Source organism: Pseudopipra pipra, chromosome 30 (genome assembly GCF_036250125.1).
Source record: "Pseudopipra pipra isolate bDixPip1 chromosome 30, bDixPip1.hap1, whole genome shotgun sequence".
NCBI lineage: Eukaryota > Metazoa > Chordata > Aves > Passeriformes > Pipridae > Pseudopipra > Pseudopipra pipra.
In genome coordinates this window covers 294,655-318,021 of record NC_087578.1, presented here as the reverse complement: position 1 = coordinate 318,021, position 23,367 = coordinate 294,655, and the positions used below count along the sequence as shown (strand labels likewise).

The 23,367-nt window shown below is 56.8% G+C and overlaps 3 protein-coding genes across 9 annotated transcripts in view; 1 reads left to right on the top strand and 2 right to left on the bottom strand.

Moving 5' to 3' along the window:
• LOC135404154 (natterin-3-like) overlaps positions 1–596 on the bottom strand; it is a 22,249-nt gene extending 21,653 nt beyond the window's left edge. The window contains 1 exon segment of the mRNA XM_064638770.1: positions 509–596. The gene's annotated coding sequence lies outside the window, so the exon portion shown is untranslated.
• LOC135404168 (FXYD domain-containing ion transport regulator 3-like) lies at positions 572–15,734 on the top strand. Of its 4 annotated transcripts, none has more exons than XM_064638792.1 (8): positions 572–797; positions 3,818–3,896; positions 14,050–14,082; positions 14,505–14,528; positions 15,027–15,101; positions 15,285–15,315; positions 15,425–15,468; positions 15,609–15,734. In XM_064638792.1, the coding sequence occupies exons 1-8, from the start codon at positions 597–599 to the stop codon at positions 15,626–15,628; spliced, it is 507 nt and encodes a 168-aa protein (XP_064494862.1). In that variant the 5' UTR covers positions 572–596; the 3' UTR covers positions 15,629–15,734. The 4 variants fall into 4 exon arrangements, with proteins under 4 accessions (XP_064494862.1, XP_064494863.1, XP_064494864.1 ...); XM_064638794.1 differs by lacking the exons at positions 572–797; positions 3,818–3,896 and adding exons at positions 12,523–12,972; positions 13,726–13,782; XM_064638793.1 differs by lacking the exon at positions 15,027–15,101.
• LOC135404145 (leucine-rich repeat LGI family member 4-like) lies at positions 15,675–23,367 on the bottom strand. 4 transcript variants are annotated; one of them, XM_064638731.1, is made up of 9 exons: positions 23,197–23,367; positions 22,339–22,410; positions 21,732–21,803; positions 21,341–21,412; positions 20,924–20,995; positions 20,408–20,580; positions 19,291–19,455; positions 17,944–18,452; positions 15,675–16,958 (listed from the first exon to the last, which is right to left on the bottom strand). In XM_064638731.1, exons 1-9 carry the CDS (start codon positions 23,334–23,336, stop codon positions 16,656–16,658), a joined length of 1,578 nt encoding a protein of 525 aa, XP_064494801.1. In that variant the 5' UTR covers positions 23,337–23,367; the 3' UTR covers positions 15,675–16,655. The 4 variants fall into 4 exon arrangements, with proteins under 4 accessions (XP_064494801.1, XP_064494803.1, XP_064494802.1 ...); XM_064638733.1 differs by lacking the exon at positions 20,924–20,995; XM_064638732.1 differs by lacking the exon at positions 22,339–22,410.

The following is a 23,367-nucleotide window of genomic DNA, read 5'->3' as shown; positions in this document are numbered from 1 at the left end:
CCAGAACCCCCCTGGAATCATACTGCCTTATCCTGCACCAATCCCTACCTGCACCTCCTTTCCTGCCTATCCCACCTCTCCCTGATCCCAGACTCCCTTTTTCCTTAACTCTTGGACTCCACTTGATCCCCATTCCTCCCTTTCCGAGACCCCCTTTGCTTCACATCAGGGACCCCCTGAGACCCTTCACAGCCATCCCCTGTCTCCCCGCCTCGTGACCCCCTTTCTCTGACACCAGGGACCCCCGGACCCCCCTTTTCTGGGCACAAGGTCCCCCTAGACCACCCCATCCCACGTCTCCGAGCCCACTCATCCTCTTTTCTTCGAAACCCCCTTCCCCAGCACCGTGTCCCCCCTGCACCTCCTTATCCTGCACCAATACACCCCTGCACCCCCTTTCCCGACCATCCCACCTCTCCTCACCCCCGGCCTCTCCCGCCTTGACTCTGGGACCACCCCCAGCCCCCCCAAGCCCCCGTGTCCCCCCAGTGCCCCCTCCCTGCGTTACCTGTTGGCGGCGGGGTCGGAGCCCGGCCCGGGGCTCCCCCAGTTGGCGGCCGGTCCGGCGGGGCCTGCAGGAGCCGCGGAGGCCGCGGATGGGCGGCAGCGGGAGAAGGGAGGGAGGGAGGAGGAGAGGGAGGTGGGGTCTGGGAGGAGCCGGAGCCGCAGGAGCGGAGAGAAAAAGAGAAGGGGGAGGCAGGGGCGAGACGGGGGCGCAGCAGGAGCGGGAGGAGCAGCGTGAGCGAGGGCGGAAGGAGAGGCCGGGAGGCCGCAGCTCCCCCGCCCGCATCGCTCAGGTGAGCGCGGGGGGGAGCTCGTCCCCCGGATCTTGGACAGTCTCTGGGTTTGTTGTGTTTTTGGGGGGAGGGGATGTCTGGAGCTTGGAGGACTCTAAAGCTGAGCCGCAAATGCCCCTTGGGGGGATATTGGGGGTCCCCGGGAGGTGTTTTCTGGGGGGTCTCGGTGGCGGTTCCCGGCAGAGCCGCGGTGATGGGTGGGGGATGTGAGGTGTCCCCCCCCGCGGCGGGGGTTGTTCTTCCTGGGTCAGGCCCTTCCTTGTCAGCCCAGAGCACGGAGAGGGGGCACCCCTGGGACCCTGAAACGGAGAGCCCGTACACGAGGGACCCCCGAGACCCCCTTCAGCCTGGAGAGGGGGGGGACACAGGAGAGGGGAGACCCCTGGGATACTGAAGTAGGGAGCCCAGAGAGAGGGCAACCCAGGATTCCCCGGACCCCCGGCAGCCTGGAGAAGGGGGAGCACAGGAGAGGGGGAACCCCTGCGAACCCGGCACCCCGAAGCAGAGAGTCAGGGGAGAAGGGACCCCTGGGACTCCCAAAACCCCCAGCATCCTTAAACGGGGGGCTACAGAGAGGGGGGACCCCAGGACTCCAAAGTGGGGAGACTAGAGATGGGGGACCCCTGGGATTCCCAGGACCCCTGGCAGCCCAGAGAGGGGGGACCCCCAGAACACACAGGACCCCCAACAGCCTGGACATGGGGGACCTCCAGAACCCCAGAGAGGAGAGACCAGAGAGAGGGGAACCCTGGGAGGGTTTTTTTAGGATGAATCTTGGTGGTTTGGGCTGAGTCTTGGGAATGCAGAGGACATGGTGCTGGGGAAGGGAGTTTCCAGACGATCCAAGGGTGAAGGGGGATGCAGGGACTTGGAGAAGTGGGATGGGGAGTCCAGGGGAAACAGGGCATCTAGAGGGTCCTCCTGTCCAGGAAAGGATGGTCCAGTAGTCTGCAGTGTCAGGGAAAGGTGGTTCACAGGATGGGGAGACCTGGGATGGCTGGGAAGGATTCAGGGAGTCCATGGTGTGAAGGAAGGGGGCTCTGGGAAAGGCAGGAATGCAAGTCCAGGGGGTCCCAGGGTCAAGGAAAGGGGGAGCCTGGGGGCTGGGAGAGGTGGGATGGGCAGGAAAGGGAGTACAGGGAGGTATTGGGGCAGGATAAGAGGATGAAGGGGGGTTGGAGCTGGGGAAGGGGGTGCAGGTGGGTCCCAGTGCCTGGGAATGGGGGATCAGGTGGGTCCCAAGGTCAAGAAAAGGCAGGACTAGGGGTGGGAATAGGACAGATGTGGGGTCCAGGGTGTCCCTGTGCCCAGGAAAGTGGAGTCCAGGGGCCTCCAGTGTCAGGGAAAGATGGTTCACTGGGTGGGGAGACCCAGGATGTGTGGGAAGGAGGTTCAGGGGGTGTTGAGGAAAGGAGGAGTTGGGGACTGGGAGAGTCAGGAATGGGGGTTGAGGGGGTGTCAGGGTCAAGGAAAGAGGGAAACTGGGAGAGCTGGGAGAGCCGGGAAGGGGCTTTGGGATGTCCCAGGGTCAAGGAAAGGGGAAGCTGGGGGTGAGGTGACATGGGATGGCCAGGACTGGGGGCTTGGGTGTCCCCGCGGTCAAGGAAACAGGGGGATCCAGGGACTGGGAGAGGTGGGATGGTCAAGAAAGGGGGGGCGAGGGGATCCTGAAGTCAAAGAAAGAGGGGTCTGGAAAACCGGGAATGGCTGGGCAGGGAGGTCCCAGGCCAAGGGGAGCAGGAAGAGGAGGAAGAACACCTGCTGGGGTCTGCCGAGATCCCTGGAGTGGGGAGAGTGGAGAGGGGCGATACGGGAACTGGGGGAACCCCAGCAACCTGGATGAGGCAGGGGGAACCTGCAGAGGGGGGAGGCTCGGGAGTTCAGGAACCCTGAAATGGGGGCCTGGAGTGGGGGTATGTAGAGGATTGGTTAGAAATGCGAGGACATATGAACATGGCTAAGGCTATGGATGAGCTGCTAAAGTATAAGACGCAGTCTGACTAGGCCCATGAGAAAGTGTGAGATAGCAGGGCCGTGAGAAAGCAGCAGCGTCCTTGGGTATTCTAAATTGGGCTGAAAAACAGGAGCTAGGCATTACCAAAACAGAGACACTTAACGAGCCACCTGTGTAAACAATGAAAGACAGTTAAGATGATATCACCACCTAACTGAGCACCAATAATGAGCCTAATTTCTGTAATATTCATGAACCTATTATAGAGTGTATATTAAGCTGTTGTCAATCTACAATAAACGAAGTTCCTGGATTCTCACATTGAGGTGTCTAGAGCTTTCCGTCGCGACAGGGGTATCCTTGGGACCCCCAGGACCCTGAAGTGAGGAGCCTGGAGATGGAGGAGTCCTGGGACCCTGGCAGCCCGGATAAGGGGACCCAGAGAAAGGGGAGCTCACAGAAGGGAGACCACTGGCAACCTGGAGGTGGGGACAGCTCTGGGACAATGAAGTGGGAGCCCAGAGAGGGGGGACCTCTGGGATTCCCTGCACCCCCATCAGCCTGGAGAGTGGGAGACCCCAGAGAGGCAGGAACCCTGGGATCCCCAGCACCACAAAGCAGAGAGTCGGGGAGAAGGGACCCCTGGGACCCCTGAAAGCATCCCTAAGCAGGGGGACCCTGGAGGGGGAGCAAATCCAGGACCCCCAGCAGCCCAGAGAAGGTGGTCATCCCTCAGAACACCAAAGTGGGAAGACCAGATAGGGATCCCCAGCAGCCCAGAGAGGGTGGGGACCCTGGAAAGGTGAGACCCCCAATACACACGGGACCCCCAGCAACCCCAACAGGGGGGACCCCCAGAACCCCAAAGTGGAGAAACCAGAGAGGGGAAACTCTGGGGAGCATTTTCTGGTCTGAATCTTGGAGTTCTGGGTTTTTTGGGGGGTTGAAACTTGGTATTTAGGAGGTTTTTATGGGCACAGGATGCCTGGTGACTTCTAGAGATGGACTTGGGCAGGAGGAACCCCCAACCCAACGGGCTTACACTCTGTTTTTCCCACCAAAACAGGATTTCTCATTCCCAAACCTTGGCTGGATGGAGGAGGAGGCTGTGAGGAAGAGGAAGATGCCCCAGGACACCCAGACAGGTGAGGAGGAAGTCAGTGCCCCTTTCCTCCTCTGTTGTCCTGCATCTTCCAGCTGAGTATCGCCCCTGGCTGCAGGACAACCTCGCTGCTGACCTGCCGGGGATGGATTTGAGGGGATCTCCTTCCCCTTCCCCTTCTCTCTCTGGGCTGGAACAGATGAACAGGAGTGTCCAGTCCCATAGGCCGAGATGACACAATGAATCTCTGCAGTTCCTGCAAAGTAGAACCTAAACCGTTAAACAATTTTGCTTATTAACCTTCCCTTATGTGAATAGGGAGCATGTTGTTTTCCGTCTTGGATTGTATGTGGATCTTTAATATGGCCATAGACAAGGCCTGAACCCACATCATAGATGTTTCTTGACAAACCCTGTTTATTTGTGCTTTGTGAGTCGATGAAGTATGACTCTCTCTGTCTGATGACAATCTCACAGGAACCCCAAATCTTGGAATTCCTGCATCTTTACTGTGTGAGAGGAACTCAAACTTTTATCACATAAAGTGATTAACTGCCAGTCAGAGATCTATAGGCCAGTTAGGAGCTTACCAGCAGCAGGCTGTGTCTGAATGCAACACCAAACAGCACCCTGGCAGTGCCAGTAGCTCACCACAGAGAGCTTGCACTCTCTGGACAGATTCCAGACCTTACTGAGGGGACAGGCCATCCCACCACAGTCTGTCCCAGACTGCAGTTGATCATCTTTACCTCATGGAGTGATAGTGCAGGTACCTCTTGCCTCCATGGGTAAAAGCATCCTCATGTATTGGGTCAGGTGCACTCATGGATATGTGAACACCAACAAAACAGCTGTATTACAATAAAGCTAGGGAGCAATCTAAGGAAACCATTTAAGTGATCTAAACAAATCATCCCAACAACGATGTTACCACTTTGTCTCAAAGATTGCAGGCAAGATGCAAGTCAGGTCTCAGGGTCCCATGGGAGAGTCCACAGAACCAGTGCTGTTGCAGTGCTGCAGCCGCCTTCTCATCCCCCTTTCTGTCCTAACGCAGGACTTTTCTTCTGTGAAAGTCACACACTCCTAAATGACACTGGATAAGAAAACATTTTAGAGGCATAAGGTACATAAATTTGATCTCACAATCCCATGAAATCCTATGTGGATTTTCCCACCAAACCATCCCTTCAGGAGGAATCCCTTTCACAGGCTGCAGTAGCCAGAGACACAGATATTCCAAACAGCATTTACAAACTGCTGTTAAACTGCTGGGACAGAACATATACAAATATGAACATTGCAAACTTTAAAGCAATCAGTGTAGCAAAAGCAATATAAGCTTTCAATTCTTCTGTAATTAAAATAACAGAGAAACCTAAAAGAAACATAGAACAGATGACAACAAAAACAAATACAATGGTCATGGCACTGTCTGGTGTTCTGACAGTATTATTCAAATTGCAGTGTGAGTCTTGTATATGCACCACCTTTGGAGATCATAGGCTCATCTTACAACAGTTCTTAGCCATGTCAGAAGCCTTTCCTTATTGGTCTTTCTTGTTTACTTACTCCTGACCCATTTCAGGAATTCTTATTACAGTCCAAAACCTCTTGTCTTGGTGTGTCTCACTTGCAGTTGTTCAGGCCTTTGTTCACTTCTGCATAAAAGCTGTTTCCATCCATATCACTTTCAGTCTGAGTTCTGGTGGCACAGTTTCCAAGTCTGTCTGCTGAAATGGACTTTCTGCAAACAGTCAACTTGACACATTGTTAGTTCACATTGAGAGCAAAACAGTGCCTCCCTTTTGATTTTGCCACAGCCCCCCGGAGCTCAATCAGGGCACAGAGGGCAGGAATATTCACAGGCTGTGAGCCTGAAACAGGCCCAGAGCACACAGGGGCCAATATAGGTAGCTCTTCTTCCCCCCCCTTTTCGTGTCAGCCAGTCCAGCGGGCAGGGGAGGGCCCACGGCGGTGGCCGCCCGGTCCGTGGGACAGTGCCGGTCCTTCAGCCTTCGGTACCGCGTCCGTTCCTGCCGGGCTCCACTGGGAACCCCCCCGCAGTTCACCAAAGGGACGGGCCAGACCAAATCTCGGGCAACCTTCCCTTCTGACCTTTCCTTTTCGCTGGTGTAAAAAATATCTTGTCCAGTTTTCGACTGCTCCTGGGCTCTGTTGCTATAGCAACGACCGCGAGCCAGGAGCTCGAGCGGGCCGGGCCGCGCCAGCTCGGGAGGCGGGGGGCCCGGGGTGGGCGGGCCGGGGCCCGGGGCGGGCCGGGGCAGGACCTTCGTGCCCGCGCTGCCTTTTCCCTCCCCGAGACAGGGCCGGCCGGCCCAGGCGGCGGCTCCGCCCGCAGCGGCTTCGGGGGTCCGAAATTGCGCTTCCCAAGTCTATGGGGGAAAACCGAGGGTGTCGGGGGAGAGTGGGGGCGATCGAGCCGCCCTCGGTAACCAAAGCGACCGTTTCGCCGCTCACTGCAAAAGCGGTGACTTCCCCCGGAGGGTCGGCGGCGGTGCCGCTTGTGACAGCGCCGCTTGCAGCAGCCGTCGCTCCATCTCCGCTTGCCGCAGCACAAGCGGCGGCTTCGCTTGTAGAAGGCGTTTTGCCTACAGAGGCGGAGAGACCTGGCGCGAGGGGGCAGCGGCAGCATTCGGAGTCTCCCCCCTTTTGAAACAGGAGTGGCAGCAGCTCTGGCGGGGGCAGCTTCCTCCCTGTCTGCCACGGGCATCTCGCCCCCGGCTGCTGAACGGCCGGGGCAGCGGAGTCAGCGCTGACAGCGGCGGAGAGGCCGGGGCGGGGGGGCCAAGGGCCGAGCGGGGGTGCTCCCGCTCCCCTCCCGCCGCAGCTGCTCCTCGGCCACGCCGCTCTCGCTCACAAGTGCCTCCAGCATCTCCAAGACGGGCAGGTGTGGGCAGCGGCGAAATCGAGTCCGGGGCTGAGCTGCATCAGGTCCCGACCCAGCACGGTCGAGATGTGGTAGACATCGGCGGCTATCAGCTGGAACGGACTCTTCTCCAGAGCCCTCTTCGGGCTACCATCGATATCCTCCATTCCGGAGGATTTAGAAAAGCCAGAAAAAAACTGCAGCTAAAATTTCCAGCATGGGATTCAAACCCGTGGCGCTCTGGATTACCAAACGGGCTTTACTTTCCACACACCAAAAGCGACTTCAGGCCAGGGCAGGGTATTTTAAAGTAGAAAGGCGTCCCTTTCCTTCCGGCTGTGCCAAGCCCCCTGAGTAACCACAGCACTACGGTCCACTGTCTACTGTCCCTGCCTTGTCCGAAGCTGTGCCGGGGGGGTCCTCCACCTGCACCCCCTTAAGCGTCCCAGGTCAGTCAAATTGCCCATCCAGGCGAAACGCTTTTCACCCACAGACTGGGAAAACACCGACTTTTGCAACAACAGGGGCCCAAGTCTCACTTCCCAGCCCCACTGTATTCCCAATTTCCAGAGAAAACCCCACTTTATAATTGCTAGCAAAATTACCCAAAGGACCTGGTCTTTTATCTCACCCTTGATTGTTAGAAGCTGGGGCTTCTCAAGATCACTGCGGGAATTCTCCAAAATGTGCTGGCAGAAGAAGAATTTTCTGCAGGATAAAATTTCCCAATCCAGAGTCCCAGGTGTTCCAGGGTGCTGGATTTCAATTTCCACCTTTCAGACACCAAACTGTTGCCTAAAAGACCGTGGAGAAAAAGACTCCAGGCCAATTGAGTGTAGGAGATAAGATAAAGAGAGTAGGTCCTTGTCCTAGTTAGAACAGCTGGGACCAGCTCATTACTGTGTGGGTGTAACCCAAAACTGTGTATTCTACATCCTCTATGCCATTTCCCAGGAACTGTTAACAATAGACCATTTGCAGCAGCTGCCCAGAGCACACCTGACCCCTCAGGCTATAAATTGGGTGTTAAGAGGCCTGTGAGATAGGAGGATGCTCCTGTCCTCACACCCATTGTGGAACTCCCTGACCTGAGGGAGGTACTGGGCATTCCTGCCTGAACCTGAGGATATATAATCTTGGGGTCTTGGGACTTCTAGTACTACTCATGGGATCCAGAGAAGGACCAGAACCTTGACCGGACTGTAACCACCACTCAACCAGACTGAGACCACCACTCTCAACCAGACTGAGACCACCACTCTCAACCAGACTGCCACCATCACTCGCACCAACAGTTTTTTTGTGGGAAATAGGGCCTAGAAAAAACCGTACCTTTGCAGAGAACCTTACCTTTGCAGAAGTGGCTCATTACAGGGGTGAGCTGCAACTCCTAAAAATGCCATTTCAACTCCTATTTCAACTGCCACCGCTGTTTCAACTGCCATGACAGGTAGCAGCCAATCAAATGCTGCAGTCACAGATTTTACCTTATTAGGTATGATTATCTATTGGTGTTGGGTTATAAAAGGAGGGCTGCTACTCCAATAAACTTGTCTCAGCTACACCCCCCTGAGTCCGTGCCTCAATACGCCACCGTTTTTCTCCTCTCCTTTTACTTTTGGACTTGGAGAACCACGTGGGGCTCAGCACAGGAGCCAACGAACAACATCCTCTTCGTGCCCCATGGTGCCGGGTTATACATCTGGGGTTTTGTGAGCTAAAACCAATTGTTTGTCTGTGTAATTGTATTCATTGTATTATTTTTATTAAATTGTTATTCTGATTTATAATCTCTCTTGAGTTGGGTTCATTTCCCCTGCTGGTTTACCTTTAAACCAGCACAGTCCTTTAATCTCGGGCCTGAGGCCCAGGGAATGCACCTGACACACGACTCTAGACAGTGGTTCTATGATTTTATAATAAGGTCCATCCAATCCCAGATTTGTCCACCCCCGGTTCTGCCCCCTGACACACCCCTTTGGGAATTGGGTTTGGGGTCTTTGGGACCCCTTCTTTGCAGCACACACAGTTCTTGGAGTTCCTGCAGAGTTCTGGGCTCGAAGGTCGCTGTGTCTGTGTGATATCTTCTGGTCCAGGCCTTTGGTTGTTTTTCTCCAGTTCTACCTTGACAAGAAGACTAAACACGCTGAGGGAATTTAGAGGGATTGATCCGGAATGGGGTAAGAGAGTTGGGGATGCGTAAGTACTATGTTAAGGGTAAGGGATATAATACAGCTACATTAAAATCTACATTCACTACACAGCTGCTTCTAAAATCTACAAAAGCTAAAAAAACCCCCAAAAGCTCTGAGGCATCAAGGGACACAGGTCAGGAGCTGCCCCCCACCTCCCAGCACCCCACAGCAGGTTAGGAGCTCAGGGGCCCACCCTGGACCCTCCCTCTTTCATCCTCCTTTCCCATCCCTTTTTTGTGCTTCCAATAATTTGTCTTGGCTTCTCCTACTTTTCTTTCTTTCTCTCCTCTCTTTTGGTTTTAGAAAATGAAGTTGGATTATCCTTTTGGAATCCAACATCTGACCTCATTTGGGCCTTAACCTTGCTTGGGGGTATCTTAGAACCCAATTCCTCCCCTCATTTGTGAGTCAAGGCAAACTTTGCTAAATATCACTAAAAATCCCCCTAATTTCACCCCCAAGCCCCTTAATTCCACTCAAAATTCCCTTAGTTCCACGTAAAATTCCCCTCATTTCTCCCCAAATCCCTGATTTCATCCTAAATCCTCTTAATTCTGTCATGACGAGGGAAGAGAGAGACGCTCAATATGAGAATCAGCAAGCTTCGTTTATTGATCACTGCTAAGAGCTTAATATATGCTTTATAATTAGCTCATACATATTGCAAAGCTAAGCTCATTATTGGTTCTTGCTTAAATGTTGATTCCGCCTTTACTCCCTTCTTTTGTTGACACAGGTGGCTCTCAGTTGCTTTTGTTTTGCTAATCACAACCTCCTGTTTACCAGCCAACTAGCATGTACAAGGACACTGTAGCCTTGCCATGGCCTTGCTATCTCAGATTTTCTCATCGGCCTAGACAAACTGTGTTCTATACTCTAACAGCTCGTCCATAGCTTTAGCCATATCCATATGTCCTTGTCCTGCTAGCCAATCCTCTACATAATTCCACTGAAGATCCCCTTAATTCCACCTAAAATCCCCCAAATATCACCCCAAATCTCTTAATTCAACCCCAAAATCCCATAATTCCAACTAACCCCTCAATCTCACGGGAATTCCCTTAATTCCACCCCAAATCCCCTTAATTTCACCTAAAATCCCCCTAATGTCACCCCAAATTCTTTAACTGTACCCAAAATTCCCTTAGACCCTTCTAAAATCCCCACAGTTTCACCTGAAGTCCCACTGATTTCACCCCAGATCCACAAGATTTCATCAAAAATCCCCTTAATTTCACACAACACCCCCTTAAAACAGCCCACCCCCCAATTTCACCCCAAATCCCCAATTTCACCACAAATCGACTCAATTCACCTCAAAAGTCCCTGAACTCCACCTAAAATCCTCCAAAATCATAAAAAACTCCTAATTTCACCCCAAATCCACTTAATTCCACCCAAGATTCTCCTAATTCCATCCAAAATCCCCCCAATATCACCACAAATGCCCTTAATTCCACTTAAAATTCCCTTAATTTCACCTAAAATATCCCTAATTTCACCCCAAATCCCTTAATTCAACCCAAAATTCCCTTAATCCCTCCTACAATCCCCATAATTTCACCCCAAATCCCCCAGATTCCACCAAAAATTGCCTTAATTTCACACAAAATTCCTTTAATTCCACCTGAATACCCCTAATTTCACCGCAAATCTCCTGATTTTCATCTCATATCACAATGGTTCTACTCAAAGTTGCCTTAGCTCCACCTGAAATCCCCATAATTTCATCAAAATCCTCCTGATTTCACCCCAAATCCCTTTAATTCCAGTCAAAATCCCCTTAATCCCACCTAAAATCTCCATAATCTCATAAAAATCCCCAATTTCACCCCAAATCTCCTTAATTCCAGTCAAAATTCCCTTAATCCAACCTAAAATTTCCATAATTTCACCTCAAATCTCCGATTTCACCTCAAGTGCCTTTAATTCCACCCCAAATCCCCAAGCTATCCCCCAAAATCCATTAATTCAATCCCCAAATCCCTTAATTTCTCCCCCCCCAATCTCACCGAAATCTCCCTGATTTCAATCAAAACTCCCTGAGTTCCACCTAAAATTCCCAAAGCCCCCTCCAGGCCCCCAACACAACCCTCCCTCCGGCCCCCAGAGCCCCCACAAGCCCCCTTTAGTGATCCCCCAGAGCCTCCCTTTCCTATGGGGTCTGTCCTCCGAGGACTTGGGGGTCCAAGGGGGCACTTGGGGGTCAGAGAGGGAATTTAGGGATCCGATGAGGCATTATGGGGCACTTATGGGGCACTTGGGGGTCAGAGGAGGGAATTTGGGTGTCCAGGTGGGCACTGGGGAGGCACTTAGGGGTGCTGGGTGGCACTTCTGGGACAGTTTGGGGTCCAGGGAAGCACTTGGAGGACGCTTGGGCGTCTAGAGGGGCACTTGAGGAGGGTCAGGGGAGGGAATTTTGGGGCACTTGAGGGTCTGGGGGCACTTGGGGGGCTGCAAACTCCGCTACAATGGGGCTCCGTGGGGCCGCGGGGGGTGATGGGAGTTGTAGTCCCGGCTATAAATAGCGCTCTATGTGGCCGCGGTGCATGACGGGAGTTGTAGTCTCGGAAGGGACTAAAGTGGCTCTGGCTCCAGGCCCCTCCCCAACTCCCCCTTCTCGGACGCGGATTGGCTGCGAGCTTTGACGGGCGGGCACTGCGACCAATGGGAGGCGCTAGAGGCGAAAACAGCTCGGGTTACCTTTGCAGACCCTCACAGTACAGACCAGTTCATTCCCAGGCCCTCCCAGTATAGCCCAGTTCAGTCCCAGTCCCGCCCAATATAGTCCAGTTCATCCCCAGTACCGCCCAGTTCATACTCAGGCCCTCCCAGTACAGCCCGGTTCCCCTCAGTCCCTTCCAGTCTCCCCCAGTCCCTCCTCTCCAGTCCAACTCAGTTTCCCCCATCCCTCCGTCCACCCAGGTGACCCCCAGGGTCTCCCAGTATGTCCCATTCCATCCCAGTGTCATTCCTAGCATGTCCCAGTGTCCCCCAGCCCTCCCCAGTGTCCCCCCCAGTCCCTCCCCATTCCCCCAGTGTCCTCCCCAGCACTCCCAGTGTGCCCCAGTACGTCCCAGTCTGTCCCAGTATCATTCACGGCATTCCCAGCGTCCGCCAGTATGTCCCAGTTCCCCCAGTGTCTCCCATAGTGTCCCCCAGTATGTCCCGGTCCATACCAGTATCACCTCCAGTATGTCCCAGCATGAACTCCAGTATGTCCCGGCCCTCCCCAGTGCCCCCCTCAGCGTTCTCAGTGTCCTCCAGTCCCTCCCAGTATCACTCCCAGTATGACCCAGTGTCCATCTGAGTCCACCCCTGTCGCTGATAATGTCGGAACGGCCAAAGCGACACGAAAAAAGGTTCCAGCAAAGTTTATTCCAAGGAAAAAGCAGGGACGCCGGGGCTGCTGTGCAGCCCCTTAAGTACAGTTTTTGAACACACGTAATGCACACGGATAGGACAGTTCAAACTTTCACACCAGAATTCTTACAGCTAATAGGTGCATTTTCTAAACTCTACTTTCTCACAACAACTTTGCTCTTTCTCAAAACAGCCCAGTACTTTCCCACAACAGTCCTGAGCATCTGCTCTTATTTTTCTCTCATGTTGATGTTTTTCCCAACCACTCTCGTTCAAAACAGGTCCTTGTTCTCATGAGACAGTGCTCCTGTTTTCATGAGACAGTGTTCTCTGTTCCCACAGGACAGCTTCTTCAGGATGCATCAGTATGTTGTCAGGATCAGGGCCTCCATTTTCAGTCCTCTCTTTCAGTCCATCTCAGGGGGATACTTTGATCTGGTCAACATCTATTGCTTCGTCAGTATGTGCCAAGGTGCTGACAGACCCGCTGTCACCCCTGACACACCCCAGTTGCTGCCACAGTCCCTTCCAGTCCGCCAGCCGTGACCACGCCCCCTCAGCATTGGCCACTCCCCTTTAACAGAGACCACGCCCCTCAGCCGTGGTCACGCCCCCCAGGTTTCGCCCCCCAGGTTTCACCCCCCAGTTTTACCTGTGGCTGCTCTGGGAAGGTGAGTGATGCCCCCAGTCCCTCCTCAGACCTCCTCAGTTACCCTCCAGTCCCTCCCATTTAACCCCTGGTTCCCTACAGCCTGTCCCACTTACCTCCCAGTCCCTCCCAGTTACCCTCCAGTCCCCCCCAGTCTCTTCCAGTCCCCCTGCAGTTGCTCCTAATCCACTTCCAGTTCCCCCCAGTCCCTCCCAGTGCCCCCCAGTGGCTCCCACTCTCCCTCGGGTCCCCTCCTAGTCCATCCAGTTGTTCCAAGTCCCCCGTAAATTGGGCTCCCAGTAACTCAGTGCCCCTCAATTCCCTCCCAGTCCCCCCCCACTCCCTCACAGTTCCTTCCAATCCCCCCAGTAACCCAGTGCCCCCCAATTCCCTCCCAGTCCCCCCCAGTGGCTCCCACTCTCCCTCGGGTCCCCTCCTAGTCCATCCAGTTGTTCCAAGTCCCCCGTAAATTGGGCTCCCAGTAACTCAGTGCCCCTCAATTCCCTCCCAGTCCCCCCCCACTCCCTCACAGTTCCTTCCAATCCCCCCAGTAACCCAGTGCCCCCCAATTCCCTCCCAGTCCCCCCCACTCCCTCACAGTTCCTTCCAATCCCCCCAGTAACCCCCCGCCCCTCCCAGTCCCGCCCTGCTCAGGAATCCCAGTGACTCACCTGCCCCTCCCCCACCCGGACGCCCGGGATTCCCGGGGGGGGCGCCCCCTCCCCCCCCATTCCCGGTTTTTCGGGAACCCCTGGAATCTTCCCCTCCTCCCCAGGGGTCAAAAATCACGAGATGGAGCGGGAAAGCCTGAGGGTGCTGGTGCTACTGGGAGGTACTGGGGGGAGACTGGGGGAGACTGGGGGAGAACTGGGGGGAACTGGAGGGGACTGGGAGCATTTGAGGAGGAACTGGGATATATATACTGGGAGGGAACTGGGAGGTACTGCGGGAGGACTGGGTAGGGACTGGGAGCAACTGGGAGGGAACTGGGGAGGACTGCGAGGTACTGGGAGTAACCAGGTGGGGAACTGGGTTTATTTGGAACTGGGAGGAACTGGTACCACTGATCCCCCCAAACTGGTTCCCCTCCCCATCCCAGTTCTGTCCATGGCAAGAGGGAACTCCCACCCTGGTGAGTGACTGGGTCAAACTGGGACCAACTGGGAGGGGGGGGCTGTACTGGGAGTGGGGTGGGGTCATACTGGGAATGGAGAGGGTCATACTGGGAGTGGGGGTGTGGTCCATACTGGGATGGGGGGCCATACTGGTTTATAGTGGTATGGGGAGGTCCATACTGGTATGAGGGGGCCATACTAGGTTATGCTGGGATGTGAGGGATCCATACTGGTTTATACTGGGATGAGGGCTCATACTGGTTTGTACCGGTATGGGAGGCTCATACTGGGTTGAGGGGAGCCCATAATGGTTTATACTGAGATGGGAGGGTCCATAATGGGTCCATACTGGGTTATACTGGGATGGGAGTGCCTACACTGGTTTATACTGGGGTGGGGAAGTCCATACTGGTCCCTCTGACTCTTCCCCTCCCCACAGATGCCAACAATCCCTTCCAGTACGGTGAGTGGGGACCAGTTTGGGGGGACTGGGGGAACTGGGAGGGAATTGGGAAGGACCAGTTTGGGGGGACTGGGAGGGGTAGGGGGCAAATGGAGATATCCCCAGGCGTGTCCCAGGCGTGTCCCAGGTGTGTTCCCCATTGTGTCCCCAGGTGTGTCCCCGGTGAATCCCCAGGTGTGTCCCCCGGTGTGTCCCAGGTGTGTTCCAGGTGTGTCCCCCATTGTGTCCCCAGGTGTGTCCCCGGTGAATCCCCAGGTGTGTCCCCCGGTGTGTCCCCAGGTGTGTTCCAGGTGTGTCCCCCATTGTGTCCCCAGGTGTGTCCCCGGTGAATCCCCAGGTGTGTCCCCAGGTGTGTCCCAGGCTTGTCCGAAGGCGTGTCCTCAGGCGTGTCCCAGATGTGTCCCCAGGTGTTTCCCGAGGTGTTTCCTAGGTGTGTCCCCAGCTGTCCCCAGGTGTGTCCCCAGCTGTGTCCCAGGTGTGACAGGTGTGTCCCTCCAGACTGGCATCACCTGCGTGTGGCCGGGTTGGGCGTGGCCGCCTTCCTGTGTGTCCTGGGCTTCATCGTCCTGCTCAGTGAGTGTCACCTGTGCCAACTGGGGATGTCCCCAGTTTCACCTGGCGGGGGGGGGGCAGCAATGTTACCTGCACAGTGTTTGTGTCACCTGGGGGGTCCCCAATGCCTCCTGGGGGTCCCTAATGTCACCCGGGGGGTCCCTGTGTCACTTTCTTTGTGTCACCTGTTGTGTCCCCTGACAGGTGGGAAGTGCAAGTGCCGGAGCAAGGCCAGGTGGGACAGGGGAACACTGGGGGGACATTGGGAGGATGGGGGGGACATTGGGGGGACAAGGGGACATTGGGGACACAGAGGTGTCCCTGACCCTGCCCACCCCCCACAGCCACCAACGACACCCCCCTGAGATGTCACACCTGGTTGGGACAGGTGAGTGTCCTCTCCCCCCTTGGGGTCATCTGGGGTACTTGGGGACAAGGGGAGGGCACTGGGGACAAAGGGGGGACTTCGGGACATCTGGGGGACCTTAGGGACAATGGGGACCCCCCTAATCCCCCCTCTCTTCACAGGAGCCGTCAGCACGTGCTGAGGTGTCCCCAAGTGTCCCCGAGTGTCCCCAAGTGCAGCAACACATGGAGGGGGGAGGGACGGGTTTATTTTGGGGTGGAACCCCCCAAAAACAGCCCAACAAATGGGGAAAATGAATAAAAAAGGTTAAAAAAAAAAGAGGTAATTTGGTTCTTGGGGGGTGGTGGCACTTGGCGGACATCAGGGGGGACAGGGGACAGTGCTAGGGGGTGGCACGTGGAGGGGACCAGGTGACATGGGTAGATAGTGGCCTCAGGGACATCAGGGGGATGGTGGCACCAGAAGAGGACATCAGCTTGATGGTGGCTTTGGGGACGGTGGGTGGCACATGGAGGGGACACAAGGCCAATGGTGACATTGCAGTGACAGTGGCCTTGGGGACATCGGGTTGGGGATGGCACATGAAGGGAACACAAGGCCAATGGTGACATTGTGGTGACAGGAGCCTTGGGGACACAGGGTTGAGGGTGGCACATGGAGGGAACACAAGGCCAATGGTGACACTGCGGGGACAATGGCCTTGGGGACATAGGGTTGGTGGTGGCACCAGGAGGGGACATTGTGCCAGTGGTGATACTGTGGTTACGGCGGCCTTGGGGACATCAGGGCATTGGTGGCACCAAAAGATGAAATTGGGCCAATGGTGACATCAGGTTGAAGGTGGCTTTGGAGTTGGTGGTGGCACCAGGAGGGGACAGGGGACATCAGGGCCATGGTGATAGCAGGAAGTGACACAAGTTCAGTGGTGACATCAGGCTGATGGTGGCCTTGGGGATATTGTGGCAGTGGTGTCAAAAGGAGGGGACAAGGTGAGGTGGTGGCCTTGGGGACATCAGGGCAGTGATGACACCAGGAGGGAACACGAGGCCAATGGGGTCATCAGGGGGATGGTGGCACCAGGTCCATGATGGTGAGGGGGATGATGTCCCCATGTCCCTCAGGTGACCAGGTCCATGGTCACATGGTGTCCCCCCATCCCTCAAGTGATCAGTCCATGGTGACATGATGGTTGATGTCCCCATGTCCTCTCATGCCTCGAGGTCTATGGTCATGTGCTGGTAGATCTGGGTGGCCCCTTTGAAGCTAGAGGCCACAAGGAAGTGCCATTGGCCAATGGTGACAGGGACAAAGGCGCGGGGGGTGGGCACCAGCAGCTCCTGGGTGGGCTCCAGGTGCCCCTCGGGGCCCAGGCGGAACACGCGGCTCAGGGCAAAGTCGTTGCCCAGCAGGACGTAGCGGTGGCCACTCAAGGTCAGTGGCTGGAAGATCATCGACCCCCGAGCCGGGACCTGCTGGATCTCCCGGAACATGGAGCCCTCCCAGCGCATCACCTGGAAAGGGGGACAGCGGTGGGAGGTGGGTGGGGTGGGAGGTAGGATCATGGGTTGGGTTGGGTTGGGTGGTGGGATGATCAGATGGGTGATGGGATCATGGGATGGATTGGGAAGGGTGGTGCAATCATGGGGTGCATTGAGTTGTGTTGGGTTTTATTGTGTTGTGTTGGGTGGTGGAGTCATGGAATGGCTTGGGTTGGGTGGTGGGATCATGGGAAGGGTGGTGGGATCATGGGATGGATTGGGAAGGGTGATGAGATTGTGGGATGGGTGGTGGGGTCATGGGATGGGTGGTGGGGTCATGGAGAAGACGTTGTGGCACCCCATGACCACACGATGGTGATGGATGCCCACAGACCCATGATCTCAGTGGATCCCCATAACAACATGACCCTGGTGACCCCCATAGCCCCATGACCCTGATGTACCCACACAGTCACATGAGCCTGGTGACCCCCTATAGCCCCATGACCCTGATGTACCCCTACAACCACATGAGCCAGGTGGACCTCCATGGACTCCTGCTGACCCCATGACTACCCAACCCCGATAACTTCCCATAACCACACAACTCTGGTATCCCCCATGACCCCACGACCTTGCTGGCCCCCCATGGGTCCCTGATGACCCCCATGACCCTGATGACCCACAGACCTACAACTTTGATGGTTCCCCATAACCACGTAATGGTGTTGGACCCCAACAGACCCATGATGATGCTGGACCCGCATGACTCTGATGACTCTCATGACAGTGGTGGCCCCCCATGACCATATGACTTTGTTGATCCCCCATAGCCACATGACTCCTGGTATCCCCCATGGCCTCATGATGTTGCTGGACCCCCATGGACCCCTGATGACCCCCATGACCACATGATTCTGATGGCCCCCCATAACCACACAACCCTGATATCCTCCATGACCCTGGTAACCCTCCATGACCCCTGCCCACCCCTGCCCACTCTCCCGACCCCCCCCACCTTGGCGTCCCCCAGGAACCGTGTGAGGCACAGGAATACGTGTCCCCTCAGCCGGAAGTGCTTCGCCGCGTACACGTCGGGTACGTGGGGGATGTCGGTGTGGGGGGTGAAGACCCCCCCACTCCACCGGTACACGAGGGGTCTCCTGGCCCCTGAACACACCACGAGTGCTGGGCGCCCGCCCAGCTCCAGGAATTCCAGGTGGGTGTCGCGGTGCCACGCCCGGAGGGTCTGGTGGGGGTAGAAGCCGCGCCCACCCCACCGGAACACGGTGCTGGTGCCACCCTTGGAGCTGTCGGCCACGCCCAGGTACAGGTGGCCCCCAAGACGGGCGGTGGCCACGGCGTGGGGGCGACGCAGCCGCCCCGCTCCGAGGCTCTGGTGGCGAACAAAGGTGGCCCCGGGGCCACCAGAGCGGCGCCAGACCCAGGAACCACCCCGGAGCTGGGCCACCACCACCAAGAGGGACCCACCAAGGGGCAGCGGGTGGCAGGCCACTGGGGAGGAGCCTGTGGGGACAATGGGGACAGTGAGGTTACGGGGAGTAAGGGGTTGGGGATGTTGGGGTGGTGGGGACAAGGCACTGGGGACACTGGGGATTTTGGGGATGTTGAGAACATTGGAGACATCTCTATGGGACATTGGAGACATTGAGGTCTCTGCGGGGACATTGGGGATGTTGGGAACACGAGGACATTGGGGTGGTGGTGACAGGGCTATGGGGACATTGGGATGATGGGGACAAGGCTATGGGGACATTGGGCACATTGGGGACACTGTGGATGTTGGGGTGGTGGAGACGTCTCTACAGGGACAGGAGCTGTCCCCAAGCTGGGCCACCACCACCAGGAGAGACCCACCAGTGGGTGACAGGCCACTGAGGAGGAGCCTGGGGGGACAGTGAGGACGGTGGGGTTAAAGGGGGAGGGGTGGGGGCAAGGGGTTGAAAACATTGGGAACGTTGGGGACACTGGCAACACTGGGGACACTGGGAACGTTGGGGACATTGGGGACATTGGGGACACTGGGAACATTGAGGTGGTGGGGATGTCTCTGTGGGGATGTCTCTATGGGGACACTGAGGACATTGGGGTTGGGGTGGTGGGGACTGGGCTGTGGGGACACTGGGGACACTGGGGTTGGGGTGGTGGTTTTGGTCTCCTCCAGCCCATTTTTGAGGTCTCTCAACCCATTTTTTACATCCCTCACCCCATTTTTCAGGTCCCTCACCCCATTTTTGTGGTCCGTTACTCCATTTTTGAGGTTCCTCACCCCATTTTTGGGCCCCCCTTGGCTGTTTTTGGGATCACCCCACCCAGGGTGGGTTTTGGGTCCCCCCAGACTCACTGTTGATGATGGTGGGGGCCCGGAACCTCCCAGCCAGTTGGTCCCACTCCAGGAGGGTGCAGGCACCGGCAAAGGGCTGGGCCAGGGCCACCCCCTGGTGCCCCCCTAGCGTGAAAGACTCGGCCCCCAGGGATGAGAAGGGCAGGGACTGGAATGGCCGGAGCTCTGGGAACACAGGGACATTATGGGGACACCATGGGGACAGCCCAATGCCACCCCCAGGGAAATGGGAACATCCTGGGGATACCCCACTGCCACCCCAGGGACATGGGGACACCCTGGGGACACCCCAGAAACACCCCACTGTCACCCCTGGGGATATGGGGACAACCCCAAGGACACAGGACATGAGGACATCCTGGGGACACCTAAAGGAACATGGAGACATCCCAGGTACATCGCAGGGACATGGGGACACCATGGAGACAGCCCAATGCCACCCCCAGTGCCCCTCCCACGTGAAGGAATTGGCCCCCAGAGATGAGAAGGGCAGGGACTGGAACAGGCAGCGCTCAGGACACGGGGACACTGTGGGGGCAGCATGGGGACATCGTGGGGACAGCCTAGGCACAGCTCTGGGGGCATGGGGACACACTGGGGACACCCCCTGCCATCCCCAGGGACATGGGGACAGCCTTGGAACACTCCTGAGGACATGGGGACACCCCGGAGGATGAGCCCCATGCCACCCCCCAGGGACACAGGGACACCATGAGGACACCCCAGAGACATGCCCAGGGACATGGGGACACCATGGGGACACCCCAGAGACATCTCCAGGGATGTGGGGACATCCCATGGACATTCCAAGGACATGAGGACATCTCAGGGACACCCTCAGGGACACTATGGAGACCTTTGGGGGACACTTTGGGGATACTTTGCTGCCACCTCTGGGGACACCAAGGGGACACTCTGGTTCCTTGGGGACACTTTGGAGGCTCTTGGGGCACCTCAAGGACACTCTGGGGACACTGGGGATACTTTAGGGACATTGGGGTCCATAGGTGTGTTTGTACTCCCAGCCTCGGGTGCCCAGTCCCCCCAAGTCCCTCCCAGTCCCCGCCAATTTCCTCCCAATCCCTTCTCAGTCCCTCCCAGTGCTCCCAGTTCCCACCTGCCCGCTGGCACTGGAAGTCCTGGGGGTCCAGGTGGGCAAGGGGGGTCCCTTGGTGGGGGGAGGGGCTGCGGCAGCGCCCAGCAGTCTCAGGGGAGGAGGGGACTGTCCCCAGCCACGACAGGAGCCACCGCAGGCGACAATCACAGCGGAACGGGTTCCCCCGCAGGTCCCTGAGCCACCAAGTGTCACCAAAGTGTCACCAGGTGTCACCAAAATGTCCCCAAATGTCACTAAATGTCCCCACGTGTCACCAAATCCCCCCAAATCCCTCCAAGTCCCCCAATGTCCCCCTGATGTCCCCAATGTACCCCAAAACCCCCAATGTCCCCAATCCCCCCCAATGTCCCCATGTCCCCAAAGTCCCTATACCTCCCCCAATGTCCCCAATGTCCCCAATGCCCTGTCCTCCAATGCCCCCAATCCCCCAATGTCCCCAATGTCCCCAATGTCCCCAACACTCCCCGTTTCCCTCCCTGTCCCCAGTGTCCCCAGTGTCCGCACGGTGTCACTCACAGGTGGCTCAGGGTCTCCAGCCCCTGGAAGAGCCCCTGAGGCAGCGTCTCCAGGTGGTTGTTGGCCAAACTCCTGTGGGGATGTTGGGGGAACACTGGGGACATTGGGGACATTGAGGGGGACATAGGGAGAACATTGTGGGGTTTGGAGGGCTTGGGGACACCTGGGGGCACTTGGGGACATTGGGGACAGCTGGGGACAGGGAAATGGGGGCATCTGGGGACACCCGGCGACACATGGGGACATGGGGACAGGGACACAGGGACAGGAACATGGGGACACCTGGGGACAGGAACATGGGGACATTTGGGGACATCTGGGGACATGAGGACACCTGGGGATATTTGGGGACACCCTAATGTCCCCAATCCCCCCCAGTGTGCCCCATGTCCCCCCAGTGTCCCCAGCGTCACTCACAGGAACAGGAGCCCCCGGAGGCCCCGCAGGGCGGTGGGTTCAATGGTCCCGACCTCGTTGTCCTCGATGAACCTGCGGCACCAGTTCACACCAGTTTGCACCAGTTCTCACCAGTTCACACAAGTTCAACTCAGTATCCCCCCACCCAGTACAGCCCAGTCCCTCCCCATTGTTCCCCCAGTTCCTCCCAGCACAGCCCAGTTTATCCCAGTCCACCCTAGTCCCTCCCCAGTGTCTCCCCAGTCCAGCCCAGTCCCTCTCCAGTGTCTCCCCAGTCCAGTCCAGTCCCTCCTCGATGTCTCTCCAGTTCCTCCCCAGTCCCTTCCAGTCCATTCCCAGTGCCCTCCCAATCCCCCCCCAGTCCCCCTCAGTCCCTTCCAGTCCTTCTCACAGGTACTCCAGTAACACCAGTCCAGCAAAGGCCCCGTCCCCGATGGTCCCCAAGCTCCCGGCAGTGACCAACCTGTGGGGACACCCCAGGGACACTCTGAGGACACTTTGGGGCTATTCAGGGCCAATGAGGAGACATTTGGGGCCATTTAAGGACTCTTGGGAACACCTTGGGGACATATGCGGACATTTTGGGATCACTTTAGGAACACTTCAGGACCATTTGGGGACTCCTGGGAACACCTTGGGGACATTTGGGGACATTGAGATAACATTTGGGGACACTCTGAAGACATTTGGGGACATTTGGAGACCCTTTGGGGACACACTGGGGACACTGAGGGGATCTTGGGGATGTCCTGGGGATATCTGGGGACATTGAGGTGACATTTGGGGACATTTGGTGATACTTTGGGGCCATTTGGGGCCATTGGTGACACTTTCGGGACACTTTGGGGACAGACACTCTGAAGACATTTTGGGGACACTCTGAAGACATTTCGGGGACACAGAGGTAACACTTGGGGACACGTTGGGGACAGACTGGGGATACTGGCGTGACATTTGGGGCCATTTGGGGACACTTTGAGGACATTGGGGTCACTCACAGCAGCTGCAGGGTCGGGGTGTGGCGGAAGCTGCCCTCGGCCAGGACCTCGATGTGCCACCGAACCAGTGACCTGGGGGAACCGGGTGAACTGGGAGGTACTGGGAAGGCATTGGGGAAGACTGGGAGGACCAAACTGGGATAAACTGGGGACACAGGGGTCAAACTGGGCTGAACTGAGAGAAAGCAGGAACAACTTGGGCCAAACTGGAGTCAAACTGGGCTAAATTGGGGTAAACTGAGGTAAAACTGGGAGAAACTGGGACCAAACTGCACTAAACTGGTCCAAGTCAGTCCTAAACTGGGAGAAACTGGAGCTAAACTGGGCCGAATCAGTATCTGACTGGGCCATACTCATCCCAGCCAGCCCTAAACTGGTACTAAACTGGTCTAAACCAGCCACAACCTGGACCCAGCCCCGCCCATCCCGTGCAGGGGGCGTGGCTTCGAATGATGACGTCACAAGACGGGCGGGGCCTCATTGGGGGGTCCGTGGGAGTCCCCACTGAGGGCTCACGGAAGGGGTTCACGGGGTACCCAAAAAGCAGGAGGTCAAAGGGGAGGTCCCGGAAGGGGGTTTCCCATGGAGGTGGTCATTTTGGGGGGTCCCAGGAGTATTTTTTTGGGGGGGGTTCCTAAAAGGGGGGAAGGGGGTGCCCAAGAGGGGAGGGGTCGCCGGGGAGTTTCTGGGGGGTCTGCAAGGACAAGTCGCGGGAAGGTTCTGGGGGGGTCCCTAAAGGGGGGGGTCGTGGGGGGGACTCAGGAGGGGCACCACATTTGAGGGGGTCCCAAAGGGAGGAGGGGATAAAAGGGGGGTCCTCAAAGTGGGGGGTCCCCAAATTGGAGGGGGGTCACTCACAGTGTGGCCAGGCGGGGGGGGAGCCCCCGGGGGATCCCCCCGGCCCCCCCTCGGCACAGGGCGCTCTCCCGGTCGCACTCGCAGCCCCCCGGGCAGCCGCCGCCGCCCCGGAGGGGTGCCCCAAACCCACCCCCCCACATCGGGACCCCCCCAAAGACCCTCCCCACCCCC

Coding starts and splice junctions, on each gene's coding strand:
- LOC135404168 (XM_064638792.1), top strand. CDS start 597: ATGGGCGGCAGCGGGAGAAGGGAGGGAGGGAGGAGGAGAGGGAGGTGG. Junction 3,897..14,049: donor GCCCCAGGACACCCAGACAG/GTGAGGAGGAAG, acceptor TCCCCATCCCAG/TTCTGTCCATGGCAAGAGGG. Junction 15,316..15,424: donor AAGTGCCGGAGCAAGGCCAG/GTGGGACAGGGG, acceptor CACCCCCCACAG/CCACCAACGACACCCCCCTG.
- LOC135404145 (XM_064638731.1), bottom strand. CDS start 23,336: ATGTGGGGGGGTGGGTTTGGGGCACCCCTCCGGGGCGGCGGCGGCTGC. Junction 21,804..22,338: donor ACCCCGACCCTGCAGCTGCT/GTGAGTGACCCC, acceptor GTGTCCCCACAG/GTTGGTCACTGCCGGGAGCT. Junction 20,581..20,923: donor CTGGAGACCCTGAGCCACCT/GTGAGTGACACC, acceptor TTGGTGGCTCAG/GGACCTGCGGGGGAACCCGT.